Source organism: Nerophis ophidion, linkage group LG24 (genome assembly GCF_033978795.1).
Source record: "Nerophis ophidion isolate RoL-2023_Sa linkage group LG24, RoL_Noph_v1.0, whole genome shotgun sequence".
Taxonomy (NCBI): Eukaryota; Metazoa; Chordata; class Actinopteri; order Syngnathiformes; family Syngnathidae; genus Nerophis; species Nerophis ophidion.
The window spans coordinates 41,516,404-41,540,536 of record NC_084634.1 but is presented as its reverse complement, the minus strand read 5'-3'; the positions used below and the strand labels follow the sequence as shown (position 1 = coordinate 41,540,536).

Genomic DNA, 24,133 nt, shown 5'->3' with positions numbered 1-24,133 from the left:
ACAACTCATAGCCATAGTGCACATCCCTCTTCCATGTGTGTAAGAGGGAAACATCAAACATCAAAGAAGACAAAGGACATGAAAGACATTAAAGAGCAGAGCAGACACAAGCAGACACTTCTACATACAGCTATGAATAAAAAGTAAAAGAAACATATCCACTGTGGTGGCCTCTGCGGTGTTCCACGCCATCGTCCGCTGGGGAGGAGGGAGCATGGCCAGAGACAGGAGCAGACCCAACAAAGCAACCAAGACAGCCGACTCCACTCTCGGCCAGTGTCCAGTCCGCATGGATGAGCGAGGATACGTCCAAGGTGACTGAGGTGTCCGACACCTGCTCACCCAGTCAAGACACCGTGAAGCCTCTCCGTCCCAGCGCTCAGTGCTAGCTCCGCAGTCCTGTCCCCTCATCCGCATCTCCTCCAGTCCCTCCGAACAGACTCCGGTGTAGCAGAGACCCTGCAGCTGGTCTCCATGGCCAAAAGGCTCCCGGGAGGCAGATCCAAAAGTCCACAAAAAAAGCACCACAGAGGTCACGAAAGTGACACCCCTTGTCACACAGTCCCAAAGGGTCCCGGACCAAAATGCAAAAAAATATAATAAGACATGAAAACAAGAGGGAAACACAAAAGGATGACACAAGAGCACAGAGATCCTGCCTAGAGCAGCCACTACAGCAGCGCCATCTTGAGGAAAAAAAAAAAAAAAAAAAAGAGTATACAAATGAGTTTTAAGGTGAGACTTAAATGCTTCTACTGAGGTGGCATCTCCAACTGTTACCGGGAGGGCATTCCAGAGTACTGGAGCCCGAACGGAAAACGCTCTATAGCCCGCAGACTTTTTTTGGGCTTTGGGAATCACTAATAAACCGGAGTCCTTTGAACGCAGATTTCTTGCCGGGACATATGGTACAATACAATCGGCAAGATAGGATGGAGCTAGACCGTGTAGTATTTTATACGTAAGTAGTAAAACCTTAAAGTCACATCTTAAGTGCACAGGAAGCCAGTGCAGGTGAGCCAGTACAGGTATATATGTATGTATATATGTATCCATCCATTTTCTACCGCTTATTCCCTTTCAGGGTCACGGGGGGCGCTGGCGCCTATCTCAGCTACAATCGGGCAGAAGGCGGTGTACACCCTGGACAAGTCGCCACCTCATCGCAGGGCCAACACAGATAGACAGACAACATTCACACTCACTTTCACACACTAGGGCCAATTTAGTGTTGCCAATCAACCTATCCCCAGGTGCATGTCTTTGGAAGTGGGAGGAAGCCGGAGTACCCGGAGGGAACCCACGCATTCACGGGGAGAACATGCAAACTCCACACAGAAAGATCCCGAGCCTGGATTTGAACCCATATATATGTATATAAAGGTATATACAGTATAGGTATATATGTATGTATATATGTATATAAAGGTATATACAGTATAGGTATATATGTATGTATATATGTAGATAAAGGTATATACAGTATAGGTATACATGTAAGTATATATGTATATAAAGGTATATACAGTATAGGTATACATGTAAGTATATATGTATATAAAGGTATATACAGTATAGGTATACATGTATGTATATATGTATATAAAGGTATATACAGTACAGGTATATATGTATGTATATATGTATATAAAGGTATATACAGTATAGGTATACATGTATGTATATATGTATATAAAGGTATATACAGTATAGGTATATATGTATGTATATATGTATATAAAGGTATATACAGTACAGGTATATATGTATGTATATATGTATATAAAGGTATATACAGTATAGGTATACATGTAAGTATATATGTATATAAAGGTATATACAGTATAGGTATACATGTATGTATATATGTATATAAAGGTATATACAGTACAGGTATATATGTATGTATATATGTATATAAAGGTATATACAGTATAGGCGTAATATGATCAAACTTTCTTGTTCTTGTCAAAAGTCTAGCAGCCGCATTTTGCACCAACTGTAATCTTTTAATGCTAAACATGGGGAGACCCGAAAATAATACGTTACAGTAATCGAGACGAGACGTAACAAACGCATGGATAATGATCTCAGCGTCTTTAGTGGACAGAATGGAGCGAATTTTAGCGATATTACGGAGATGAAAGAAGGCCGTTTTAGTAACACTTTTAATGTGTGCCTCAAAGGAGAGAGTTGGGTGGAAGATAATACCCAGATTCTTTACCGTGTCGCCTTGTTTAATTGTTTGGTTGTCAAATGTTAGAGTTGTATTATTAAATAGAGGTCGGTGTCTAGCAGGACACCATTTCCGTTTTTTTGGCGTTGAGTTGCAAAAAGTTAGCGGACATCCATTGTTTAATTTCATTAAGACACGCCTCCAGCTGACTACAATCCGGCGTGTTGGTCAGCTTTAGGGGCATGTAGAGTTGGGTGTCATCAGCATAACAGTGAAAGCTAGCACCGTATTTGCGTATGATGTCACCTAGCGGCAGCATGTAGATGCTGAAGAGTGCAGGGCCAAGGACCGAACCCTGGGGAACTCCACACGTTACCTTAACGTAGTCCGAGGTCACATTGTTATGGGAGACACACTGCATCCTATCAGTAAGATAAGAGTTAAACCAAGACAGGGCTAAGTCTGACATACCAATTCGTGTTTTGATACGTTCTAATAAAATATTATGATCGACAGTATCGAAAGCAGCGCTAAGATCGAGGAGCAGCAACATAGATGACGCATCAGAATCCATCGTTAGCAATAGATCATTAGTCATTTTTGCGAGGGCTGTCTCCGTCGAGTGATTTGCCCTGAAACCGGATTGAAAGGTTTCACATAGCTTGTTAGACGCTAAGTGTTCATTTAACTGCTCCGCAACAATTTTTTCGAGGATTTTTGAAATAAAGGGAAGGTGAGACACCGGTCGGTAGTTTACCATGAGGTCAGGATCGAGGTTAGGTCTTTTAAGAAGAGGATGAATAACCGCTTTTTTGAATGCTAGGGGAACAGTGCCCGAGGAAAGTGATAAGTTTATAATATTTAGCACTGATGGACCTAATAATACAAAGAGCTCCTTGATCAGTTTCCCAGGAAGAGGGTCAAGTAAACATGTTGTTTGTTTTATTCCATTTACACGTTGTAACAATTCCTCTAATGTTATTTCCTCAAAACGAGAGAATCTATTTTGGAGGGCAGTATCCGCCGTATATACAATCGTGTCAGTGTTAATAGAACCCTATACTGGCTCACCTGCACTGGCTTCCTGTGCACTTAAGATGTGACTTTAAGGTTTTACTACTTAGGTATAAAATACTACACGGTCTAGCTCCATCCTATCTTGCCGATTGTATTGTACCATATGTCCCGGCAAGAAATCTGCGTTCAAAGGACTCCGGCTTATTAGTGATCCCCAAAGCATTTAGTCTTCGACTTAGATTGGTCACATCTAGTCTTAGACTTAGATTGGTCACATCTAGTCTTAGACCTTAGGCCCATTTTGCACACGACTTCTTTAGTTTTGTCAGTGCATCTCTAAAGGTTCTTGGTATTCGAACAGATCAGTCTTTCCAAATCGTACATCAATGTTTTCCTTCTCAACTTCGCTCATCCCCAACTCCCTGTTTCACTCCAGGTTTTATTTGGAAAGGTTCTGAGGTTTCCTTGTTCAGTTTCACGCAGCATTTGCAGTTTTCAGAGAAGTCCTGCATTATTACATTTGTCATTTGGTCAGGAAGTCCATAGTTTTTCACTATTCTGCTATCGAAGGCCTTTGAAAAGTCAACCAATGTTCTCAAACGTGTCTGTTGATATTCAGAGTACATTTCAATGATCTTTTTTTAGGGAATGTACTAACTTTGTTCTCTGAAGTCGGTTTGTTGTGGTTAGAAAGAATACAAAAATAGTCCAAAACTTTGAATCCCTACAGGGTTCTTTACATTCCCATCCTTCCTTGTAGGAAGTGACATAAAACAACATTTCTTTCTTTCATTCAGTGAATATCATCTGCTTCTGTCCTTCACACTCACTTTGTCAGTTCCAATGCTTGAAGAACAAAGATATGTCCATCTGTGACTTAAGCTAATGCTAGCAAGGAGACCACGTTTTGAGGCGGATCTTCTGGCGTTCCTTTGACATTTACTACGTGGAGGCTTGTAACTTCAATTGTCATTAAAAAAGCCTATGGCTTTGATGTATGCGCCCTCATTGCATGTGTGTAAAAGTAGCTAAAAGTTGCAGTTGGGAAATGTAGTTAAGCTACGTAGCTCCGCTACATGTCTCTTGTTACTGCACATCACTGCCTATGGACAATTTAGAGTACTCAAGTCACCTAACATTTATATGTTGGTGGAAGCCAGAGAGTCCGGACACACAGAGAGAACATGCACAGTCTAAATGTCTACATGCTAACCATCAGGCCACCGTGCCGTTAGGATTAAGGGTCAGGCCAGGGGTAGGCAACCCAAATGTTGAAAGAGCCATATTGGAGCAGAAATACAAAAAAGTAATCCGTCTGGTGCCGCAAAAAACTAAGTCTTACATAAGTGTTATGATGAAGGAAACACATGATGTAAGTGTCTATATTAGCCTACTATCAAAATGACTTTAAAAGTCTTATATTAGGCTGACCATACGTCCTCTTTTCCCCGGACATGTCCTCTTTTGTGGCGTTGTCCTGCGTGTCCGGGCAGCTTTTTTTAAATGCGTCAAATTTCCGTCATTTTTTAATTAGAGTTGCGTGTATTTGTTGGCTGAGTTTTTAACCGATTCCGTCATGGTAACCCCCCCCATGCTCGTCACTCCTGTTGCATGCTGGGTAGTGTAGTCCTTTTATTCCCTGGCTCATTACATCACACTAGCTGTAAATATTGTAGCGGCTGGCTACGGGGTGTTAGCCAATGGCTTTGGTTGGGGGGCGGGACTTCCGGGGAAGTTAGTGAAGTGACGCTATTGACAGGCAGTGTTGGTTCGAGGAAAAGGAAATAGACTTCTTGGTAAACACTAAGGTGAGTGTAAGACTCCAGTGTCACGTGGGGGTCGCATTTTAATGCGGGATCGTTCCTCCAACGCAAACTTAGACACTCCGGACAACAACTAAAAGGTAAGAATGATTTAATAACAAAACACTGGTACAAAAACAGACGAAAAGAAACACGTGGCGAAAACACAGAAGCTAATGCTAACACTAGCACAGGATCAGGTAACAAGAAATCTAGAATTACCAACGAAACAGTTGCATACCGCAAACAAGGGACCAAGACCGACTGACGGGACAAGGCAGGCTTAAATAAGGAAGTAATTAAAAAAACAGGTGTGCGTCTGGAACCCTCAGCAGGTGAAATTAATATGTTGCCATGGTGACCAAACTGACTCACAAAAAGGTACACAAACAACAAAGGGAGTCCAAACTGACAGAAAATAACTAAACTAACCATGATCCAGACTACGGATCATGACAGTACCCCCTCCTCAAGGACAGATACCAGATGTCCATAAACAAAAACAAGCAGGGTCAAGAGTCACGGGAGGGCGGAGGGAGGAATTGGCGGTGGGTCGCCAGGCCAAGTGTCCCCGAATCCACCGAGGCAAAGTCAAGTGGCGGCGGCGAGTGGAACGCCGCTGCAGCCGGCGAGGCGGGCGACCAGGGAGCGGCCACATCCGTGGCCGACAGGGAGGTGGATGCACTTGGCGTGGCGGACGACCAGGGGGCGGCCACATCCATGGTCGACGTGGAAGTCGGCACGTCGGCGCCGTCGTAACAGGCGTGGACGCAGCAGAAGACTTGTCAGGCCTGGACGCAGCAGAAGACTTGTCAGGCCTGGACGCAGCAGAAGACGAGGAGTCAGGCGTGAACGCAGCAGAAGACTTGTCAGGCGTGGACGCAGCAGAAGACGAGGAGTCAGGCGTGGACGCAGCAGAAGACGAGGAGTCAGGCGTGGACGCAGCAGAAGACGAGGAGTCAGGCGTGGACGCAGCAGAAGACGAGGAGTCAGGCGTGGACGCAGCAGAAGACGAGGAGTCAGGCGTGGACGCAGCAGAAGACGAGGAGTCAGGCGTGGACGCAGCAGAAGACGAGGAGTCAGGCGTGGACGCAGCAGAAGACGAGGAGTCAGGCGTGGACGCAGCAGAAGACGAGGAGTCAGGCGTGGACGCAGCAGAAGACGAGGAGTCAGGCGTGGACGCAGCAGAAGACGACTTGTCAGGCGTGGACGCAGCAGAAGACGACTTGTCAGGCGTGGACGCAGCAGAAGACGACTTGTCAGGCGTGGACGCAGCAGAAGACGACTTGTCAGGCGTGGACGCAGCAGAAGACGACTTGTCAGGCGTGGACGCAGCAGAAGACGACTTGTCAGGCGTGGACGCAGCAGAAGACGACTTGTCAGGCGTGGACGCAGCAGAAGACGACTTGTCAGGCGTGGACGCAGCAGAAGACGTGTCAGGCGTGGACGCAGCAGAAGACGTGTCAGGCGTGGACGCAGCAGAAGACTTGTCAGGCGTGGACGCAGCAGAAGACGTGTCAGGCGTGGACGCAGCAGAAGACGTGTCAGGCGTGGACGCAGCAGAAGACGTGTCAGGCGTGGACGCAGCAGAAGACGTGTCAGGCGTGGACGCAGCAGAAGACGAAGAGTCAGGCGTGGACGCAGCAGAAGACGAGGAGTCAGGCGTGGACGCAGCAGAAGACGAGGAGTCAGGCGTGGACGCAGCAGAAGACGAAGAGTCAGGCGTGGACGCAGCAGAAGACGAGGAGTCAGGCGTGGACGCAGCAGAAGACGAGGAGTCAGGCGTGGACGCAGCAGAAGACGAGGAGTCAGGCGTGGACGCAGCAGAAGACGAGGAGTCAGGCGTGGACGCAGCAGAAGACGAGGAGTCAGGCGTGGACGCAGCAGAAGACGAGGAGTCAGGCGTGGACGCAGCAGAAGACGAGGAGTCAGGCGTGGACGCAGCAGAAGACAAGGAGTCAGGCGTGGACGCAGCAGAAGACAAGGAGTCAGGCGTGGACGCAGCAGAAGACGACTTGTCATGCGTGGACGCAGCAGAAGACGACTTGTCAGGCGTGGACGCAGCAGAAGACGACTTGTCAGGCGTGGACGCAGCAGAAGACGACTTGTCAGGCGTGGACGCAGCAGAAGACGTGTCAGGCGTGGACGCAGCAGAAGACGTGTCAGGCGTGGACGCAGCAGAAGACGTGTCAGGCGTGGACGCAGCAGAAGACGTGTCAGGCGTGGACGCAGCAGAAGACGTGTCAGGCGTGGACGCAGCAGAAGACGTGTCAGGCGTGGACGCAGCAGAAGACGTGTCAGGCGTGGACGCAGCAGAAGACGTGTCAGGCGTGGACGCAGCAGAAGACGTGTCAGGCGTGGACGCAGCAGAAGACGTGTCAGGCGTGGACGCAGCAGAAGACGTGTCAGGCGTGGACGCAGCAGAAGACGTGTCAGGCGTGGACGCAGCAGATGAGGAGTCAGGCGTGGACGCAGCAGAAGACGAGACTTGGCTAGGTTCTTGGCATGGCGGTGCTTGGCGGCGTGGAGCTAGTACTGGTACTTGTCGTAGAGCTGGTACTGGTATTTGTCGTGGTGCTGGTACTGGTACTTGGCGTGGTGCTGGTACTGGTCGTGGAGCTGGTGCTGGTACTAGAGCTGGTGCTGGTACTAGTCGTGGAGCTGGTGCTGGTACTAGTCGTGGAGCTGGTGCTGGTACTGGTCGTGGAGCTGGTACTAGTCGTGGAGCTGGTGCTGGTACTAGTCGTGGAGCTGGTACTAGTCGTGGAGCTGGTGCTGGTACTGGTCGTGGAGCTGGTGGAGGCGGCCTAGGAGGAGGTTGCGGCTTGGCTGGGCGCAGTTGTGCCACTCCCCCCGCACCGCCCCCCTGCCCCAGTCCCCCCCCAAGGGGCGGATACCAGACGCACTTCTTGCGGTCTGGAACCGTCTTTCGGGGTGGGTGGAGGGAGGTTAGGAGGTGGGTAGAATCCTCCCCTAAAAAATGTTCAGCAAGTGCATCTCCCTCTCCCACCTGAGATTGTGTGGGAGGACAAGAAGAAAACGTCCGTGTCGTGGGCGGGACTAGAGCCATGGGGGGCGGAGCTTGGCAATCAAAAGAAGACTGAGGAAATCTAAATTTCAAAAAAATGTCCTGGTAGTGTTTTATCTTTGAATTATAGTCTTTTGTAGGTGACTTACACCTGGAGACAGAAGGCACAACAAGAACATTATGGTCCGTGACTTCCTTAGATGACGCCGGCGGAATGACGTCATCGCCGCGCGCCGATTCAGTGACGTCATCAGAAGTGGGCGGAGTGACGTCATGAAGAGTGGATGGAGTGAAGTCGTAGCCGGAGTTCATTTTGTTAGCAGCCCAATCAGAAAATTGTTTGGCAAAATGAGTTACTGGATTACCAAACATCGGCGGCGAGGAAAACTTTGCTGCTTGTGGCGTCTTGCTGTCCGGAGGAGTCTGAGGGAGCGGCGCGTCCCGGTAGCGAAGTGGAGCCCTTTTGGACGGCTTCCGTCTTCGCTGACGCGTCCGGTACTGTGGTGGATCGATGTCCTCGGGCCATACGGAGGTGATCGGAATCAACTTGCCATTAGTACCCCACATCAGGTCCTGGCGCTCCAAGGGCGAGTGGCGTAGAGTCTCCGCTTCCATTGCTCTCCACGTACCTTGCTCCACATCTTCAGAGTCTATGGCGAAGGAACTGTAAGCTTGGTCCCTTCTGTCACGTGGGGGTCGCATTTTAATGCGGGATCGTTCATCCAACGCAAACATAGACACTCCGGACAACAACTAAAAGGTAAGAATTATTTAATAACAAAACACTGGTACAAAAACAGACGAAAAGAAACACGTGGCGAAAACACAGAAGCTAATGCTAACACTAGCACAGGATCAGGTAACAAGAAATCTAGAATTACCAACGAAACAGTTGCATACCGCAAACAAGGGACCAAGACCGACTGACGGGACAAGGCAGGCTTAAATAAGGAAGTAATTAAAAAAACAGGTGTGCGTCTGGAACCCTCAGCAGGTGAAATTAATATTGTAGCGTCCCGGAATAGTTGGTGTCGCAAGGGGTTCTGGGTATTTGTGTTGTTGTGTTTCTGTTGCTTTGCGGTGCTGATGTTCTCCCGAAATGCATTTGTTGTTCTTGTTTGGTGTGATTCACAGTGGGGTGCATGTTTGTGACAGTTTTGGTGTTGTTTATGCGGCCACCATAAGTGTGACCTGTGGGGCTGTTGACTAAGTACGCATTGCTTTCACTTGTGTGTGTGTGTTCAAAATTAACATGATCATTAAAGCTGGTAATGATCTTACAACGTGTTAGCATTTCTTGATGTCTTTGAGTAGAGACTTTTAAAGAATCCCGTCCAACGCTACATTGGTGTCAGAAGTGGGATGGCTTTCTCAGAAAAACTTGAGGATCTCATCAAATGCCTGGAGAATGCACTTCCGAATGAAGATCAACTACCTCACCACAAGGAAGAGGGAAGGAACAAGCGCCGCCCTGGTGGATTGGAGGCTCCACTACTTCAGCGCCAAGTAAGGGAGAGGAACTTGCGCCGCCCTGGTGGACTGGAGGCCCATCTACTTGGAGGAAGAATGGAAGCTCAATCTGATGGGACAAGAGTGGAAGTGCAACCGGATGGGGGAAGTGCGCCTCGTGTGGGAAAGAGTGCCAGGCGAAGAAGTGCCTCTCCTGTGCGGATGGTGGACACAAATTCCCTGCGAGATGACTACAGGCCAAGCATCGCCACACCAAAGCTTCCTCACTATAGTGGAGAAGGCTCTATTGAATCCTTCCTCCTTCAGGTCCAGCTAGCAGCACGTTTAAATGGCTGGTCTGATGTGGCAACCGCAGGGCATGTGGTGCTGTCCCTGGAAGGCCCAGCCCTACAGTGTTTGGTCGATTTACAAGAGGAGGAATTGGCTGATTGGCATGCCATGCGCGAGGCTCTTCAACGACGTTACGGGCGACCAATCCATGCAGACGAAGCACGAGAGCAGCTGTACAAGCGGCGACGCCTTTTGGGAGAAAGTCTCGGAGCTTATGCTGCGGACCTTCGCCGTCTGGTGCGAAGGGGCCACCCAGCGTTTCCAGAAGTATTACAAGAAGAGCTCACCGTGCAAGCTTTTGTCCGTGGTCTACAGCCTGAACGACTTCGAGAACACCTCAGACTGTTTGCTAAACACTCTCTCTCTGCCGCATTGATTGAAGCCAAACGTGTGGAGCACGTCCTGTGTCCAGATGGCCGCCGTGATGTTCCGCGAGTCCGCCAGGCTGGATGTCACGAGACAGAACGAGAGGGAGCCGACCAAGTGACTGCAACGCCACGGCTACGCTCCTCCCGGAGGAGGCAGACCGAAGTGAACTGTTACCGCTGCGGTGTCCCTGGCCACATTGCCAGACACTGTCCAGCCCCTTCCCCCATTGATGTTGCTGCTGAGGTGTCGTCAAACTAGAGAGGGGTGTCAGTGTCGGGGAACTGACACCCGGGATGGTTTCTACTGTACCCGAGGGTGACGCACAACGCCTGGGCAGGGCCCGGGGGCTATACCTGGAATGTGAGCTTGATGGAACGGTCTGCAGAGCCCTGGTTGACACGGGGTCCACTATCTCCATCATCCGGCCGGGTGTCCTTCCCCACTTGCAGCACAGCTTGCCACCAGGCTGGACAATCACCAACACCCAAATTACAACAGTCACAGGAAGCAAGGCCGCCATGCTGGGCCAAGGGACAGTGTGCATTAAGGTGGCGGACCAAGAGAGACGACACCCATTCTGGCTGGCTGACATTCAGGACCCCTGCATTGTTGGACTTGACCTGTTGGAGATGTGGGGAGCCGTGGTCGATGTATCTAGGGCCATGCTTCATCTTGGTGAGAAAACAATTGCCCTTCAGGAGACTGATGAGCCCGGCGCCTGCAGAGTGACAGCCCCCACAGAGCCATCCCCTGCTACGGCCTTCATGGTGGACCAGGAGAAGTCTCAGCCTAACCCTTCTACTAATAGGCCGACTACTAAAGAGACTCAGCAAGCTATTGCAGAACTGTTAGAGCGAAGCAGTCAAGGCCTGGATACCAATCAACAGGACCGACTGAAAAGCTTACTAAATGCCTTCCAGGACATTTTTGCAGCGAAAGATGAAGACTGCACGCACACCAGTCTCGTACTCCACGACATCGACACAGGAGACGCACGACCAATCCGGCTTCACCCACGCCGTCTGCCTCTTGCCAAACGAGTGGCTGCCCAGGAGAAAATTGAGGAGATGCGCCAGGCGGGGGTCATCGAGCCCTCCAGTAGTCCATGGGCAGCACCCGCAGTTCTGGTCAAGAAGAAGGACGGCTCGTGGCGGTTCTGTGTCGACTACAGACGGCTCAACGATGTAACCCGCAAGGATTCCTACCCGTTGCCGCGCATAGATGATGCGTTGGACTACATAACTGGCTCCTCCTGGTTCAGCTCCCTGGATCTCCGAAGCGGCTATTGGCAGGTGGAGTTGGCTGCCGAAGCTCGACCAAAGACAGCATTCACGATAGGTCAAGGACTCTGGCAGTTCAAGGTGATGCCATTTGGGCTTTGCAACGCACCCGCCACTTTTGAGCGGTTGATGGAGAGAGTGCTGGCATCCATCCCCCGTGATCGCTGTGTGGTATACCTGGATGACCTCCTGGTGCATGCTGCAGGATTTAAGGGGGCTCTACAGAACCTCCAGCATGTGTTCCAAGCCATTCGTCAGGCTGGGCTGCGATTGAACCCCAAAAAGTGCCATTTGCTTCGGCGTGAAGTTTCCTTCCTGGGGCATGTCGTTAGTGGACAAGGTGTTGCCACTGATCCAGCCAAGGTTGCTACTGTCCGTGACTGGCCAACGCCAAGAGATGTTAAAGAGCTGCGGAGTTTCCTAGGACTGGCCTCCTATTACCGGAGATTCATCAAGGACTTTGCAACCATCGCTGGCCCCTTGCACCAGCTCACACACAAGGGACAGTTATTTGAATGGACTGACAGCTGCAATGAGGCCTTTACACAGCTGCGAGAGGCCTTGGTCCGAGCCCCGGTGTTGGCCTACCCAGACCCCAGCCGACCTTTCGTGGTTGATACAGATGCCAGTGATGTCGGTGTGGGGGTTGTGCTGTCACAGGAAGGGAATCACGGCGAGCAGGTGGTGGCCTTTTACAGTCGGGGGTTGAGCAAGCCAGAGCGGAACTACTGCGTCACTCGTCGGGAATTGTTGGCCATTGTCCTCGGCCTTCGCCATTTCCGTCCCTACCTTTATGGTCAAAGGTTTGTGTTGCGGACTGATCACGCCTCCCTCACCTGGTTGCTGAACTTCAAGGAACCCGAGGGGCAGCTTGCCGGGTGGGTCGAGATCTTGCAGGAATATGACTTCACGATTTCTCATCGACCAGGCCGCCTGCATGGCAACGCTGACGCGTTGTCCAGACGTCCCTGTGAGGAGGCGTGTCGTTTCTGCCGGCGGGCGGAGGAGCGGTGCATGCCAGACCCGTCAGTAGCTGCAGTCAGGCAACATGACATCACGGTCGGCCTGGACTGCTTCACCCCCCAACAATTGATCGACCATCAAAGGCAAGACCCAGTGCTTGAGAGAGCTCGCAGCTGGGTGGGGGCACAGCGGCGGCCGGAATGGGCCACAGTGGTGCACTTGGACACTGAGACCAAAGCACTGTACTCCCAGTGGGACAGCCTCCTGTTGTCTCGCGACCTGCTGTATCGCCGCTGGGAAGCCCCGACAGGACAACGTGCTGCCCTCCAACTCGTGGTACCCCGTGTGCTGCGGCCTCAGGTCCTCGAAGTGATGCATGGCTTCCCAGGGACTGGCCATTTTGGAGTGACCAAGACCTTGCTCCGACTGAGGCAGCGTTTTTACTGGCCAGGCCGTCGCCGTGACGTAGAGATGCATGTCCATCGCTGTGATGCATGCACCGCAAAGAAAGGTCCCACGCGCCGCTCCCATGCTCCCTTACAGCAGTTCCAGGTGGGGGCCCCTATGGAACGAGTGGGTGTGGACATTCTCGGCCCGTTCCCGGTCACTGATAGCGGAAACCGCTACATCTTAGTGGCCATGGACTATTTCACAAAGTGGCCCGAAGCGTATGCGGTACCCGACCAGAGCGCTGCGACAACTGCAGAGAGATTGGTTTCGGAGATGTTCTGCCGATTCGGAGCTCCAGAGGAGCTGCACAGCGACCAGGGACGGAACTTTGAGTCCCAGGTATTCCAGGAGGTGTGCCGTCGCCTGGGTGTGAAAAAGACTCGCACCACACCGCTGCATCCCCAGAGCGACGGGTTGGTGGAGCGTTTTAATGGGACTTACACCTCCCACTCATTCTGTGGGCCTACAGGACAGCAGTGCAGGAGTCAACACGCTGCACCCCTGCATCATTAATGTTTGGTCACGAATTGTGTACGCCTGTTGATTTGGTTTTTGGCCCAGCCCCAGAACCAGAAGTGACCGGAGCACCGGGCCTGGACTACTACTACCACCTTGTGGAGCGGCTGCGGGAGGCCCACGAGTTTGCCCGGACCAGTCTAATGGAGGCTGGGGTCCAACAGAAGCGAGCATATGACCTCCGCAGTCGAGGCCAAGCCTTTGAACCCGGCGCACATGTCTGGGTCTACAACCCGGTGAGAAAGAAAGGACTCTCCCCAAAGCTCACTAGCCACTGGGTGGGACCCTGCAAGGTCCTCCAGAGGTTGTCCGACGTGGTCTATCGGATACGACTGGCACCTCGGAACCGGCTGGTGGTGCTGCACCGGGACCGCTTGGCCCCATACCAGCCATTGGACCAGAGCCGGGGGCACTTGGACTCAAGTACCCTGCCGGAGAGGGAGATACCCCCAGGGAGAAATGAGGATGCTGAAATAACCCCCCCTTCTGACTTACCTGCAGACAGTGGTGGCAGCCAGCCGCCAACAGGGGGGCGTCGACGACGCCAGTTACCTCAGCACCTACGGGACTTTGTGATGAACGCATGGGCTGTTGGGGACAACGAACCCAGCTAGGTGGGGGCTGTGTAGCGTCCCGGAAGAGTTGGTGTCGCAAGGGGTTCTGGGTATTTGTGTTGTTGTGTTTCTGTTGCTTTGCGGTGCTGATGTTCTCCCGAAATGCATTTGTTGTTCTTGTTTGGTGTGATTCACAGTGGGGTGCATGTTTGTGACAGTTTTGGTGTTGTTTATGCGGCCACCATAAGTGTGACCTGTGGGGCTGTTGACTAAGTACGCATTGCTTTCACTTGTGTGTGTGTGTTCAAAATTAACATGATCATTAAAGCTGGTAATGATCTTACAACGTGTTAGCATTTCTTGATGTCTTTGAGTAGAGACTTTTAAAGAATCCCGTCCAACGCTACAATATGTTGCCATGGTGACCAAACTGACTCACAAAAAGGTACACAAACAACAAAGGGAGTCCAAACTAACAGAAAATAACTAAACTAAACATGATCCAGACTACGGATCATGACATCCAGAGGTTTAAGCAATTAATATAAAATGTATGTATGCCCTGGCACACCATTATCATCATTTCATGACCCAAGCAAAACACTTTTTACACTTTTATACTGAAATAAATACACTTACAACTTATTAAATAAAAAAATTGGGAAAACTAGTGGCGAAGGTAAATTTTAGATCCATGAAGGAAAGAAGAAAGTGAATGAATGTTTATAACTGAATACATTTACATATGTATACACATTTGTTTGTTTTTTAATTATTTTTTAAATGAATTAAGTAACATTTATGACAACATTTTTTCCAAAACACGATATAGAATGTGAGAGACAACAGGATAATGAATACCTTTATCATTTGTTTTCAAAACGCTTATAAAAAAGTGGGGCCCCAAAAATTTTACTGTGGGACCCCATTTTTATGACTTGATGGGGTCCCTGGGACCCCATTTTAGAAATCCCTAGCGCCAACACAGCCGTCAACAGAGGAGAAAAAAATGCTTTATTTAAATAAATATATTATTTATAAAGCAAGTTCGAGTATCATTGACAAATTTTCACCTACTTTCGGCCTTGGCACGCATATATGTGTCCTCTTTTGGGGATTTCAGAATATGGTCAGCCTATCTTATATGAGTGTTATAATGAAGACAACACATGATGTAAGTGTCTATATTAGTTATATGAGCCTACTATCAAAATGACTTTAAAAGTCTTATATAAATGTTATAATGAAGACAACACATGATGTAAGTGTCTATATTAGCCTACTATCAAATTGACTTTAAAAGTCTTGTATAAGTGTTATAATGAAGACAACACATGATGTAAGTGTCTATATTAGCTATATTAGCCTACTATCAAAATGACTTTAAAAGTCTTATATAAGTGTTATAATGAAGACAACACATGATGTAAGTGTCTATATTAGTTATATTAGCCTACTATCAAAATGACTTTAAAAGTCTTGTATAAGTGTTATAATGAAGACAACACATGATGTGTCTATATTAGTTATATTAGCCTACTATCAAAATGACTTTAAAAGTCTTATATGAGTGTTATAATGAAGACAACACATGATGTAAGTGTCTATATCAGCCTACAATCAAAAGGACTGTGTTGCAAGCTGAAGCAAATCTTCGTTGACCGAAATGTTGAAATGTAATATTTATTTTACACATTGTGTCCAAGTTTAAGGAAATCACAGGCTGTCTTCTTCTAATGGATTTATTACAATCTTTGCAAGTTGGGTAGCTTTTGCTGTGGTCTGGAACAACATGGCACACCAACAACTATCAGAAATGCAGCCAATATTACATAGAGATAATGTGTCATGAAACATGCAAATATGAATGAAATACACAGAGGACATAAGTAAAGGAAATTAGATGAGCTCAAATATAGCTACAAACATTCACTTACAGTATAAAACATTTGGTGGACAAAATGAGAAAATGTAGTTGCATAAAACACATTTTTCTGTGGCAGCGTCGGAGAAAAGTGTACATGTAAACAAACTGTAGATTCAGTCCACACAACAAGTTCAAGGACCGCTGAAATGAGTAGGACAAAACGGCGCTCACCAAATAGTGTCATCATTGAAGCTTAAACACAAACATATTAACAATTAGGAAGGTTTGTGTTGTGTTTGTCCTCCTACTCAAACCATCAAGCCATATTACAACAACAAATATATTTTTCACCCCATTTCTTTCCATTTCCATGCATTTTTGAAGACGCAACAGTGCGCCGCTCAAGAGCTTCAGGTTGCTGAGCCCCGGTGGAGGAGGAAACTTACACAAATGCCAGCACTGCACTTTTATGTCTGTTTGAAAGTCTAAATGAGTATTTTTGATGAATAGTTTAGCTCTATTAAATATAGCAACCAAAGTGCTAAGTTAGCAGCACTTCTTGCTTCTACTGTACAACATGCGAGTGTATAGAACTATTATGGAATATGTTATTTGGTGGAAGTAATATATTGACTGAGAAGAGAGAGTGTGAATGTGTTCACACAACAGTAATAATTGTGTGCTTTCATTCTCAGGCGTTCTGAAAAGCACAATACCAGTGGTCACCTTTGAAGAAAGTGGTCCAAACTCTGCACTTCATTTCTTGTGTCACCATGGCGACACGACTAAGCCCAGGTTAGAAAATGTGACTTGCACCAGACATGTTAGTCGTCAGTTCATTTCCAGTCTTTAAGCTGCTGCTGCTGCGCTTCTCCTTGTGTTGAATCAACTTTGGTGTGTTCTTGCCTGTCACACCTTGCAGGTTTGTCTTTTTTCTTTTTATGCACACCTTTTATTCACAAGTTTCACACGCTGCCAATACATTTAGCCTTGTCACATTACACCGAGGAAATTGCAGACCATTTGAAATTAATATATATATATATATATATATATATATATATATATGTATATATATATATATACACAGTTAGGTCCATACATTTGTCCCTGCTCTTCCAGGTCTTTTGGTATTGCTGAGGTCAGCAGTGCCTTCTCTCTTCTGAAAAATGTACCAAACACTTGATTTGGCCACACCGCATATTTTTGCTATCTTTGTGATGGCTTTGTTTGTATTTTTCAGCCTAATGATGGCTTGCTTCTCTGATAGTGCCAGCTCTTTGGACTTCATATTGAGAGATGACCTCCTCTCCACATCTAGACCTTGTATCAGCCTTTTGAAAATGAAATACATGAAAAAAACCAAGAGAATACCACACACCTGGCCATTGAACAGCTGAGTAGCCAACTGTCCAATTACTTTTGCTCCCTTAAAAAGTGGAAGGCACATATAAAATGTCACACATCATATATCACACATCATATATCACACATCATACATCACACATCATATATCACTCATCATGTATCACACATCATATATCACACATCATATATCACTCATTATGTATCACATATCATATATCATACATCATATATCACTCATCATGTATCACACATCATATATCACACATCATATATCACTCATCATGTATCACATATATATCATACATCATATATCACACATGTATCACAGATCATGTATCACACATCATACATCATACATCATATATCACACATCATGTATCACACATCATGTATCATACATCATATATCACACATGTATCACACATCATATACATCATATTTCACACATCACACATGTATCACATATGTATCATACATCATATATCTCACATCATATATCACTCATCATGTATCACACATCATATACTATATCACACATCATGTATCACACATCATGTATCACACATCATATATCATACATCATATATCACACATCATGTATCATACATCATATATCACACATCATGTATCACACATCATATATCATACATCATATTTCACACATCACACATGTATCACATATGTATCATACATCATATATCTCACATCATATATCACACATCATGTATCACACATCATGTATCATACATCATATATCACACATGTATCACACATCATGTATCACACATCATATATCATACATCATATATCACACATCATGTATCACACATCCTGTATCATACATCATATATCACACATCATGTATCACACATATATCATACATCATATTTCACACATCACACATGTATCACATATGTATCATACATCATATATCTCACATCATATATCACAGATCATGTATCACACATCATGTATCATACATCATATATCACACATGTATCACACATCATGTATCACACATCATATATCATACATCATATATCAAACATCATGTATCACATATCATATATCATACATCATATATCACACATCATGTATCATATATCACACATCACACATCATGTATCATACATCATCTGTCACACATTACACATCATATATCATACATCACACATCACATATACATCATATATCACACATCATGTATCACACATATACATCATATATCATATATCACATATCATTTATCACACATATACATCATATGTCATATATCACACATCACATATCATACATCATATATCACACATCATGTATCACACATATACATCATATATCATATATCACACATGTTACACACATATACATCATATGTCATATATCACACATCACACATCATGTATCACACGTTATGTATCATACATCATATATCACACATGTATCACACATCATGTATCACACATCATATATCATACATCATATATCACACATCATGTATCACACATCCTGTATCATACATCATATATCACACATCATGTATAACACATATATCATACATCATATTTCACACATCACACATGTATCACATATCATGTATCATACATCATATATCTCACATCATATATCAAACATCATGTATCACATATCATATATCATACATCATATATCACACATCATGTATCATACATCATATATCACACATCACACATGTATCATAAATCATCTGTCACACATTACACATCATATATCATACATCACACATCACATATACATCATATATCACACATCATGTATCACACATCATATATCACACATCATGTATCACACATATACATCATATATCACATATATCACACATGTATCACACATATACATCATATGTCATATATCACACATCACATATCATACATCATATATCACACATCATGTATCACACATATACATCATATATCATATATCACACAACATGTATCACACATATACATCATATGTCATATATCACACATGTATCACACGTCATGTATCACGCATCATGTATCACACATCATGTATCACACATCATACATCACACATCATGTATCACACATATACATCATATATCACATATATCACACATGTATCACACATATACATCATATGTCATATATCACACATCACATATCATACATCATATATCACACATCATGTATCACACATATACATCATATATCATATATCACACAACATGTATCACACATATACATCATATGTCATATATCACACATGTATCACACGTCATGTATCACGCATCATGTATCACACATCATGTATCACACATCATACATCACACATCATACATCACACATCATACATCACACATGTATCATACATCATGTCTCATACATCATGTATCACACATGTATCATACATCATACATCATGTATCACACGTCATGCATCATGTATCATGTATCACACATCATATATCATACATCATGTATCACACATCATGTAGCATACATCATGTATCACACATTATGTAGCATACATCGTGTATCACACATTATGTAGCATACATCGTGTATCATAAATCACACATGTATCACACATCATACGTCACACATGTATCACACATCATGTATCACACATACATCACACGTGTATCACACATCATATATCACACATCATGTATCACACATCATGTATTACACATCATGTATTACACATATATCATACACCACACATCACACATGTATCACACAATATGTATCGCACATCATGTATCACGCATCATACATCACACATCATATATCATACATCATACATCACACATGTATCACACATCATACATCACACATGTATCACACATCATACATCACACATCATACATCACACACCATACATCACACACGTATCACACATCATGTATCACACATCCTTTATCATACATCACACATCATGTATCACACATCATACATCACACATGTATCACACATCATATATCATACATCACACATCATACATCACACATCATGTATCACACATCATACATCACACACGTATCACACATCATGGATCACACATCATGTATAATAATAATAATAATAACAATAATGGATTAGATGTACTATATGGAGCTTTTCTATTGTTAGATAGTCAAAGCGCTCACAGAGAAGTGAGAAGCCATCATTCATTCACACAGTGGTGGTGGTAAGCTACATCTGTAGCCACAGCTGTCCTGGGGTAGACTGACGGAAACGTGGCTGCCAGTTTGCAACTATGGCCCCTCCCCTCCGACCACCACCTGTCATTCATTCATCATTCATTCACCAGTGTGAGTGAAGGTGAAGTGTCCTGCCCAAGGACACAACGGCAGCCATGTGGATGGGAGAGAACCTGCAACCATCAGGTTACATATATATCATATATCACACATCACACATGTATCACATATCATGTATCATACATCATATATCACACATCACACATGTATCACATATCATGTATCATACATCATATATCACACATGTATCACATATCATGTATCACACATCATATATCACACATCATGTATCACACATCTTATATCACACATCATATATCACACATCATATATCACATATATATCACACATCATATATCACACATCATATATCACACATCATATATCACACATCATACATCACACATCATATATCACACATCATATATCACACATCATATATCACATATATATCACACATCATATATCACACATCATGTATCACACATCATATGTCACACATCATATATCACACATCATATATCACATATATATCACACATATATATCACACATCATATATCACATGTATATCACACATCATACATCACACATCATATATCACACATCATATCACACCTGTATATCACACATCATACATCACACATCATATATCACATGTATATCACACATCATACATCACACATCATATATCACATGTATATCACACATCATACATCACACATCATATATCACACATCATATATCACATGTATATCACACATCATACATCACACATCATATATATCACACATCATATATCACACGTTGTGCATCACATGTCATGTATAACTCATCATTTATCTATTCATGTATCAGACTTCATACATCACACATCATGTATCACACATCATACACCATATATCACACATCATGTATCACATGTCATGTATAACTCATTTATCTATTCATGTATCACACATTTTCCATCACACATCATGTATCACACATCATGTATGACATGTCATGTATAACTCATTTATCTACTCATGTATCACACGTCATACATCACACATCATGTATCACACATCAAAGAACTATGAAGTTGTTGCAGGTATGACCACATGGTGGCGATAGTTTCTAAGAACAATGAAGTTGTTGCAGGTATGACCACATGGTGGCGATAGTTTCAAAGAACTATGAAGTTGTTGCAGGTATGACCACATGGTGGCGATAGTTTCTAAGAACAATGAAGTTGTTGCAGGTATGACGACATGGTGGCGATAGTTTCTAAGAACTATGAACTTGTTGCAGGTATGACCACAAGGTGGCGATAGTTTCTAAGAACTAGGAAGTTGTTGCAGGTATGACCACATGGTGGCGATAGTTTCTAAGAACAATGAAGTTGTTGCAGGTATGACCACATGGTGGCGATAGTTTCTAAGAACAATGAAGTTGTTGCAGGTATGACCACATGGTGGCGATAGTTTCTAAGAACAATGAAGTTGTTGCAGGTATGACCACATGGTGGCGATAGTTTCTAAGAACAATGAAGTTGTTGCAGGTATGACCACATGGTGGCGATAGTTTCTAAGAACTATGAACTTGTTGCAGGTATGACCACAAGGTGGCGATAGTTTCTAAGAACTATGAAGTTGTTGCAGGTATGACCACATGGTGGCGATAGTTTCTAAGAACAATGAAGTTGTTGCAGGTATGACCACATGGTGGCGATAGTTTCTAAGAACAATGAAGTTGTTGCAGGTATGACCACATGGTGGCGATAGTTTCTAAGAACTATGAAGTTGTTGCAGGTATGACCACATGGTGGCGATAGTTTCTAAGAACAATGAAGTTGTTGCAGGTATGACCACATGGTGGCGATAGTTTCTAAGAACTATGAAGTTGTTGCAGGTATGACCACATGGTGGCGATAGTTTCTAAGAACAATGAAGTTGTTGCAGGTATGACCACATGGTGGCGATAGTTTCAAAGAACTATGAAGTTGTTGCAGGTATGACCACATGGTGGCGATAGTTTCTAAGAACTATGAAGTTGTTGCAGGTATGACCACATGGTGGCGATAGTTTCTAAGAACAATGAAGTTGTTGCAGGTATGACCACATGGTGGCGATAGTTTCCAAGAACTATGAACTTGTTGCAGGTATGACCACAAGGTGGCGATAGTTTCTAAGAACTATGAAGTTGTTGCAGGTATGACCACATGGTGGCGATAGTTTCTAAGAACTATGAAGTTGTTGCAGGTATGACCACATGGTGGCGATAGTTTCTAAGAACAATGAAGTTGTTGCAGGTATGACCACATGGTGGCGATAGTTTCTAAGAACAATGAAGTTGTTGCAGGTATGACCACATGGTGGCGATAGTTTCTAAGAACTATGAAGTTGTTGCAGGTATGACCACATGGTGGCGATAGTTTCTAAGAACAATGAAGTTGTTGCAGGTATGACCACATGGTGGCGATAGTTTCTAAGAACAATGAAGTTGTTGCAGGTATGACCACATGGTGGCGATAGTTTCTAAGAACTATGAAGTTGTTGCAGGTATGACCACATGGTGGCGATAGTTTCTAAGAACTATGAAGTTGTTGCAGGTATGACCACATGGTGGCGATAGTTTCTAAGAACTATGAAGTTGTTGCAGGTATGACCACATGGTGGCGATAGTTTCTAAGAACTATGAAGTTGTTGCAGGTATGACCACATGGTGGCGATAGTTTCTAAGAACAATGAAGTTGTTGCAGGTATGACCACATGGTGGCGATAGTTTCTAAGAACTATGAACTTGTTGCAGGTATGACCACAAGGTGGCGATAGTTTCTAAGAACTATGAAGTTGTTGCAGGTATGACCACATGGTGGCGATAGTTTCTAAGAACTATGAACTTGTTGCAGGTATGACCACAAGGTGGCGATAGTTTCTAAGAACTATGAAGTTGTTGCAGGTATGACCACATGGTGGCGATAGTTTCTAAGAACTATGAAGTTGTTGCAGGTATGACCACATGGTGGCGATAGTTTCTAAGAACTATGAAGTTGTTGCAGGTATGACCACATGGTGGCGATAGTTTCTAAGAACAATGAAGTTGTTGCAGGTATGACCACATGGTGGCGATAGTTTCTAAGAACTATGAACTTGTTGCAGGTATGACCACAAGGTGGCGATAGTTTCTAAGAACTATGAAGTTGTTGCAGGTATGACCACATGGTGGCGATAGTTTCTAAGAACAATGAAGTTGTTGCAGGTATGACCACATGGTGGCGATAGTTTCTAAGAACTATGAAGTTGTTGCAGGTATGACCACATGGTGGCGATAGTTTCTAAGAACTATGAAGTTGTTGCAGGTATGACCACATGGTGGCGATAGTTTCTAAGAACTATGAAGTTGTTGCAGGTATGACCACATGGTGGCGATAGTTTCTAAGAACTATGAACTTGTTGCAGGTATGACCACAAGGTGGCGATAGTTTCTAAGAACTATGAAGTTGTTGCAGGTATGACCACATGGTGGCGATAGTTTCTAAGAACTATGAACTTGTTGCAGGTATGACCACAAGGTGGCGATAGTTTCTAAGAACTATGAAGTTGTTGCAGGTATGACCACATGGTGGCGATAGTTTCTAAGAACTATGAAGTTGTTGCAGGTATGACCACATGGTGGCGATAGTTTCTAAGAACTATGAA

At 44.8% G+C, this 24,133-nt stretch overlaps 2 protein-coding genes across 9 annotated transcripts in view; both read left to right on the top strand.

Moving 5' to 3' along the window:
* LOC133542339 (ovarian cancer G-protein coupled receptor 1-like) overlaps positions 1–24,133 on the top strand; it is a 621,591-nt gene that overhangs the window by 497,733 nt on the left and 99,725 nt on the right. The gene's annotated exons all lie outside the window — the stretch shown is intronic.
* Positions 1–24,133, top strand: part of LOC133542213 (D-glutamate cyclase, mitochondrial-like) — an 89,990-nt gene that overhangs the window by 15,141 nt on the left and 50,716 nt on the right. The window contains exon 3 of the mRNA XM_061886110.1: positions 16,518–16,617. Within this exon, the coding sequence (XP_061742094.1) occupies positions 16,518–16,617 (100 nt within the window). The remainder of the gene's footprint in view (positions 1–16,517; positions 16,618–24,133) is intronic.